A 7500-nucleotide genomic window follows, 5' to 3' on the forward strand; every position below is an offset into this window, starting at 1 on the left:
AAAAGGAGGATGGAGGGAAGGAAAAGAAAAGAAAAAGAGAGAGAGAGAGAGAGAGAGAGAGAGAGAGAGAGAGAGAGAGAGAGAGAAGAAAGCCACAACAAGACATGACAAACACACACGCACGCATGAGAGGGACAGAGAGAGAGGAGGGAGAGAGAGAAGGACAGGGGCAGGGAGGCATAGAGAGACAGAATGGGTTTTGGAGAGACATCCGTCGATAATGACAGATTACTGTAATTCTGGCTGTCAGGACCATCGACCTGTGCTACTCACGCCAATCAATAGCTCAGTCCAGTATCGAGCCCCGGCGCAGACACACAGATGGGCGAGATTGCTGAAGGCGAGAGACTCAAGCTGGGCCCAACAATCTCAGCCGCTCGCAGCACATGGCAGATGAGAGCGGCTTTTCCCCCTTAGAGCGGCCTCCTCTTGTCCCCACCCCCACCCCCCTATTGCTCCTATTGTTCCAACCCCTCTATTGTTCTCCACACCCCCACCCCCACCCCCATTCCTCCGCTCTGTGTCGGTTCGCTTTGTTTTCAGGCTGTGAGCATCTCGGTCTTTTCAAAAGAGAAAGGGGGCAGCTTTAAATGGAGGTTACAGGCTGGAGTACTGAGAAAGAGAGGGTGGTGTGTGTGTGTGTGTGTGTCTGCATGGGCTCTTTGTTACTTATGAGTGGCCATAATATGACTATTATCACTGGAAATAAATAAATAACTATGAGAGGCCTTTGGAGGTGGTTATCTGGTTAAAATGCATAGACAGGAGAGGATAAAGCTGGAATGATGGGCTGAGTAAAAACCGTTCCAGACCTCGTCTCCAAATGCCACACATTTACACACATATGTAAAGCAGGCATGTGTATGTGTGTGTGTGTGTGTGTGTGTGCGCTTTTTTTCTTTGTGGTAAGTGGTACTCCTTGGTTGTTAAACTTGTGCATAACCACCCTCTATTTATCTTGCACTAAGGTACTATGTATTGTACTCTAGGGTCTCCTTTATGCAATGCAGCTTGAATGTCAGTCTTCATCTCGAGCCGCTTTGGATAAAAGCATCAGCTAAATGAATACATGTATTGAATGTGTGATCTTTTCAGACAGACAGGCTCTCCTCCACACACTCTGGGCTCAGCCTGCTAGGCGAGCGCAAGCCTTCACATGTTGACAGGAGCAAACGCAAATGTCTTAACGTCTTAATTACACACCTCTGGTTGGCTCGCTCGCTCTCCTGGGGTGGGGTTGGGGGCAAGGAGAGAGGGAGGGAAGAGAGCGAGATGGAGATAGAGAGAGGGATGGAGGGAGGGTGGGGAGAGGGCAAGAGAGAGAGGGAGGGAGGGAAGAGAGCGAGATGGAGATAGAGAGAGGGATGGAGGGAGGGTGGAGGAGAGGAGATGGAGATAGAGAGGGATGGAGGGAGGGTGGGGAGAGGGCGAGAGAGAGAGAGAGAGAGAAGGATAGAGGGAGGGGGTGGAGGAGTGTTGGTGGTCAAAGTGGGCAATGAGTGAAGAAAACAGATGAGAAGAAAAAAGGGAGGGAAAGACACAAAAAAAAAAAAAAAAAAAAAGATTTCTACTGAACTATTTCGAAAGCAAATGGCTGTGCAATAGGAGCTGTTAGTGGGCAATTGTGTGTATATGTGTGTGTGTGTGAGTGTGAGTGCATGTGTTTCAGTGTGTGTGTGTGTGTGTGTGTGTGTGTGTTTTCAGTGTGTGTGTGTGTGTGTGTGTGTGTTTTGCAGGTGATCAGAGCGATTCCATCACCTGCACGCCAGCGATGCACAAGCCCCGCTCGCTTTCATTTGGAGCGCGAGAGTAAGACGTCAATAATTATCGAACAGAGGGAGTGAGCGAGACCAAGACAGTGACCATGGGAGCGCGAGAGAGAACAAGCGAAAGAGGAGCTGCCGCCTCAGCCCCGCCCGCCCTTCGGCCTCTGGGCCCAGAGCCGAATGAGGCTGTCCGTCGATAGAGCGCAACAAACCTGGACAGACAGGAGGGACGGAGGACCGAAGTCATCTCTTACCTCGTTTCAGATCATCTCTTCTCTTCACATCTCATCTCATCTCATCTCACACATATGGATGACCAACATACATGGCTGCACACATTTCAACACGAGACGTGTTTACGTTATAGAGAGAGAGGGCATCACAGAGTCGAGTGCAGTAGCAAAGTGCGTAACTATGGTTGTTGTGCGACAAGTGGTCAACAAGACTCTTGTATACAAACTTCTCCAACTACATGTGCAGAGAAGGTGTCAATGGATAACAAGAAAGAGTGTCAGAGAGCAAAGCATTCTTGTGTGTGTGTGTGTGTGTGTGTGTGTGTGTGTAGGTACTAAAAAGGATACAAGTTCTGGTAGAGTGGGATGAGAGACTTGAGAGCTCGGCTGGCGTTGAGTGCTGTCGCTCTGACCACTGTGGGCAGGATCTTACTGTCCACTATGGCCCCGTCAAACAGAGGCCCAAAGAAGGGCACCTGGGGAGGACAGTGACAGAGGAGAGAGACATGTAGATTCATTAAAGCTCTTAAAACTCAAAAACATGACAAGATCAGAGCAGGACTGAGGTACGGTAGAAAAGCAGAGCCGGTGTCCCAGACTCAAATTCAAATTCACAACGCTTTATTGGCATGACAATTTGTGAAGAAAGTGTTGCCAAAGCATACAGTATCTAGAATTCATTGAGACTAATGACAGTCATAATCTGTGTCAGAATCAGTCAACAAAATCTGTGAATACATATATATATATACATAATAAAAAAAATACTCTCTGCTGAGATTAGGCAGACAACTGAAGGACATTGAAGCTACTGACATAATGAGCTGAGCAGCATTTTGAACTTGGTGACTAACATTAGTGTGATGTGATTGTCACAGTCACATATTATTTGACATTTTGTCACAAGGTTCTAGGTTCTTGGCTAAATAATTCATTTCAAGGGATACATTTAGAACATTTACATTTAGCAGACACTACATCCAAAGTGCCTTCAATTCTATTGTCAATTCTATTACTACATTGTCCCCGGAGGCACCTTGGGGTTAAGTGCCTTGCTCAAGGGCACAACGGTAGAAGTTGGGATTTGAACCCACATCTTTTCTGTCTGGGCCATCTAAGACATCTTGAGCATTTTTAGGCCTGGGTGATTCTGTGAGGGCCCTTAACCACGCCCATAATGTGACACAGAAGGCAGCTGCTTAGCACTTTAGCCAAAAACAGATCAGGAAAACAAAACACACAAAAAAACTAAAAATAACCACATCAACAATAAAAACAAGAAAACTAACAAAATAATCTATTTATGCGCATCAATGCATTGCACTCTGTTGGTCCCCATTAAAGTATAATCTCATCATGTCTGGTGTTTCAGGCCTGATTCACAAGGGCTGGCGTTTTAGTCTAGAACATTCCTTTTGAGTATTTCTAAACGGATAACAGAGTCCAGCCTTTAAGCCTGGGGCCTGATGTGTGGAACGTAGGAAAAAAAAAAAAAAAAAAAAAAAAAAAGAAAAACAGAAACAAAATCCTGAAACAAAACAGAGGAATACAACCACCAGCCCTGATACACAGGGCCGGTCACTTAAATTGACTTTCATAAAAGCCAGGCCCCTCTCCTCTCTCCCTTTATCTGACCATCTTTCTGCATTTCCTCAGAGTCCACTAGCCCGGGACAGGACAGAGCGCCGTGCTCCTCAGATCCATCTCCATGCCGGAATTTAATTCTGAGAATCCCGAGAATCGGATTACGCGGGACATAACTGAACAGGAAGTAAGGCTGAGGTCCCCGACAGGGACATTTGTGTTTATACAGAGTCCCCTTGTTTGCCCCTCCCCTGCCCTGAACCCTGCCTCGGCCCCCGACGCTTGCGGTCGACTGTGAAACGCGAGAGCTTCGCTGTTCAAAGGGAGGCGGCCACCAACCACAGGCTTAGCTCCAGCATGCTAACCAGCTCATGTAATACAAGCCCAGGAGGCCAGCGATGGATGGCAGTCATCAAGGGCTCCATTAATGAATGCACTCCATATGAATCATCATAAATCATGAATCATTATCATATAGAATTTAGAGTGTTTTCCCATTTGCTTTGCATTCACATTACCAGTTTAAGCCGAGCAGATTCAGACATTAATGTGGGCTGGAACTACAGCCACAAAACACATAAATTGGTTAACACTTTGCATTTTTCTTGTGCAACATCGTGTTGAAACAGAGATAAGTGCTGTTGCATGTTGCTGTATGTTGTAACATACAAGTGTATGTGATTGGTATTTGTGGGACGGACTTAACAGAGGACCTTTGTGAGATCACTCAGATACCAAACACAGCTTTGCGTATGAAAGGGTTGTACAGATGTCCGGTCAGTGTGTGTGTGAGTGTGTGTGTGTGTGTGTGTGTGTGTGTGTGTGTGTGTGTGTGTGACCCACCTCTGGTTTCTTGATGATTTGGATGCTGTACATGTGGTTCTTCATGGGGTAGATGATGATGAGGACGTCACCAAACTCAGTGGGGATGATGCCTCTCCGGTAGTCTCGCGAGTGCTCCGACCACACAATGTGCACCTCGTCATTCCCCAGGTGCCTCAGCTGAAAACACAACAGGGAGGCAGGGTTAGGAACAGAGAGTGGATTTGGGAGTGATGTCTTCAGATATCAGTCAGACCGCTAAGAAAACAAAGTAACATCAAGAAATTAGACAAACCCTTACAATATTTTATACAAGACTACTGAAAATCGATTGTGTGGTTGACTATCTCTGTGCAGTATAAAATCTTCATGCCAGTATAATAGCGTGACTGATTTGACTTATTAAGTGCTTATGAATCAAAGACTTTGACTCCATGAGTGTACTCCTCCTTCTCGAGTATTACTCAAAAATACTTCTGTCTTAAGAATTAAACAATTAAACACCTTGTCTACTCTTTTGTCACAATTAAAAGAACCTCAAAAAACTCCACTGGCCCCAAAATTCTCTCTCTCTGGTCTCTCTGTGAGCAGGCCAGGAGACACACAGACACACACTTCAGCATGGATTTGACCGCAGCAGGGTGTGAACAGCATTCCCTTTCATTTGGGTGCCTGCTATTGACCTTGTGAAGTTCTTAAAGAGGTGGAGTGTAAGAGTGACAGAGAAAGAGGGAGAAAGAGAGAGAGTGAAGGACAAGGACAAGACGGAGAGAGAGAGAGAGAGAGAGAGAAAAGAAGACCAAATAGGAAACGGGAAAGGAGACGACAAACACAAAGAGAGAGTGAGAAAAAGTGAAAATGAAAGAGAGATGCAAAGGAAAATAAGCCTAAAGACAGACAAAAGACAGTGAGGCAGTGCTGACAGAAAGAAAGAACTAGCCAGAGAAAGATTAAGATGGGCATACAGAAAGGGGAGAGACACACACACACACACACAGACACAGAGACACACACACAGACACAGACAGACACACACACAGTCTCTCCTCTCATCCATCTTTTGGGGCACATTCAATCTTCCCCTCACCCACACTCCATCACTGCTGAGAGGGGCCATCAACACATGGCCTCGGCCCTCAATTCACACATCTTGCTTTGGCCAATCACAGCGTATCAAACACCATCCACTACTAAAACATGACATAACAACAAAACATGCAGCAGTATCACAGACTAAGAACTATCTATCTATCTATCTATCTATCTATCTATCTATGTATGTCATACCTGTCAACATTTAGCTTTCCAAAAACGGGAGAGGGGGGTCGGGGAGTGTTTATACCGGATCTGTGTTTGCATATTTAATATGTGTTTTCCACGTGTTTCAACACTGCATTTCGGTCGTTGCTTTTACCTTACCATTACCCACGCATGCCAGTTACTGTATGTATCCACCAGCTGCCTGCCTGCAGCCTACTTCCAAAACTCCAAAGCTGCTTGCTGTCAGATTTGGTTCCGAGGGCACAAGTTCAGTGTATTAACAACACTCAATAACAGTTTGTGATGTGTTAATCAATTAAATTCCCAACAATTTCACAACAGCTAGTTCTGGAGTAGGCCATTCAACTAGCCTGCTTGCTTAAGACGAGATTCAGGCTGCGCAGTCGGCACCCGCTTGCTTATTTGGGTTTTGGGTTGCCAGCTTTTAGCCTATGACAAAACATTTAAAATTGAAACTAAGTGATCGCATGTGTAGGGTGTATTTCATACACAAACTGGCAACCTGAATGGATCAATGATTTTAAAATGAAGTTTGATGGCCATGCAAATTACAGGAGTTTTCCAGGAGAAATAACAAAACGGGAGGGTGCTGGGAGATGACCTTGAAATACGGGAGAAACCCAGGAAAAACGGGAGTGTTGACAGGTATGATGTATGTATGTATGTATGTATGTATGTATGTATGCATGTATGTATGTATGTATGTATGTATCTATCTATCTATCTATCTATCTAATAAAGAAGTGATGATAATAAATTGTGAATGTAAATCGATGTCCGTGCATTTTCAGAGCAAGGTGGTTGTTGTGTGTCCTGTACATATGCTTGCCTGTGTTCATGCATTAACCTGTTGCATGGATTAGCGCCAGAGACGGTTGATAAAGCTAAAAGCTAAAGTTAACTACAGAATCTTTGTTAGCGCTGCTCCATATTTTTTTTTCACCCCAAAACAAACAACGTTCAAACCGCTGCTATGAGGAAGGCGCGCCAGACCCAGAGTGGATGGACAGCAGAGAGGAGAGGAGAGGAGAGGAGAGGAAGGGCGGGGTAAGCCGGGGTAATGGTGGCAGTAAAAAGGGAGGGGGTGGGGGGGTATGGAACTGAAATAAACAGATAAATAAAACTGAGTGAGCGTGGCTCAGTAGGGCTCAGTGTGGCGGTGCAGTGCTGTGTTGGGGCTGGGGGTGGGGTGGCGTGGGTGGTGGCGGGTGGCCGTGCTGACACGCGTTAGTGTCTGGTTAACATGGTTTAGCAGCGCTATCGGGCCCATCGCTCTCCGGCCTGCTGCCGCCTGCTGCCGCCCGTGCCGGCGCTAATCCAATTCAGGCCCCCCGAGTCCAGAGCGCGCTGCAAACACGGGGACAGCTCCAATCCAATTTGGGTACAAGATGACCACGCCACGCACAGCACAGCGCAGCGCAGGTGAGGGGACGTGTGAGAGAGTGAGTGTGTGTGTGTGTGTGTGATTGTGTGTGATTGTGTGTGTGTGTGTGTGTGTGTGTGTGTGTGTGTGTGTGTGTGTGGGGGGGGTTTTGGTTTAGGGGTGCCGTCAATGTTTTTGAATGTGTTGGGGATTTGAAGTGTATCGCTTCAGGGTAGTGATTGAGCAACACCCAAGGGGGATGGAAATGCTCCTGCTTGTCATACAAACATCTACACAGCAATACTGAGATATAGCCCCCTACCCCTATCTTGTTTTATGTCCTATAAACACACTAACTGTCACACACACACACACAGTACCCCTCTTGCACGGCTGACCGTTTGAACCGTGACGGTGAGCTGCGGTTCACAAGTAACAGCGCGGCTGCCAG

General features: G+C 46.4%; 1 protein-coding gene across 1 annotated transcript in view; it reads right to left on the reverse strand.

Moving 5' to 3' along the window:
- Nucleotides 1-7500, reverse strand: part of ralgapa1 (Ral GTPase activating protein catalytic subunit alpha 1) — an 80200-nt gene that overhangs the window by 19887 nt on the left and 52813 nt on the right. The window contains 2 exon segments of the mRNA XM_048228325.1: nucleotides 2348-2475; nucleotides 4427-4585. Coding sequence (XP_048084282.1) covers nucleotides 2348-2475; nucleotides 4427-4585 — 287 coding nt within the window.

This window comes from Alosa alosa, chromosome 19 (genome assembly GCF_017589495.1).
Source record: "Alosa alosa isolate M-15738 ecotype Scorff River chromosome 19, AALO_Geno_1.1, whole genome shotgun sequence".
NCBI classification, from domain to species: Eukaryota; Metazoa; Chordata; class Actinopteri; order Clupeiformes; family Clupeidae; genus Alosa; species Alosa alosa.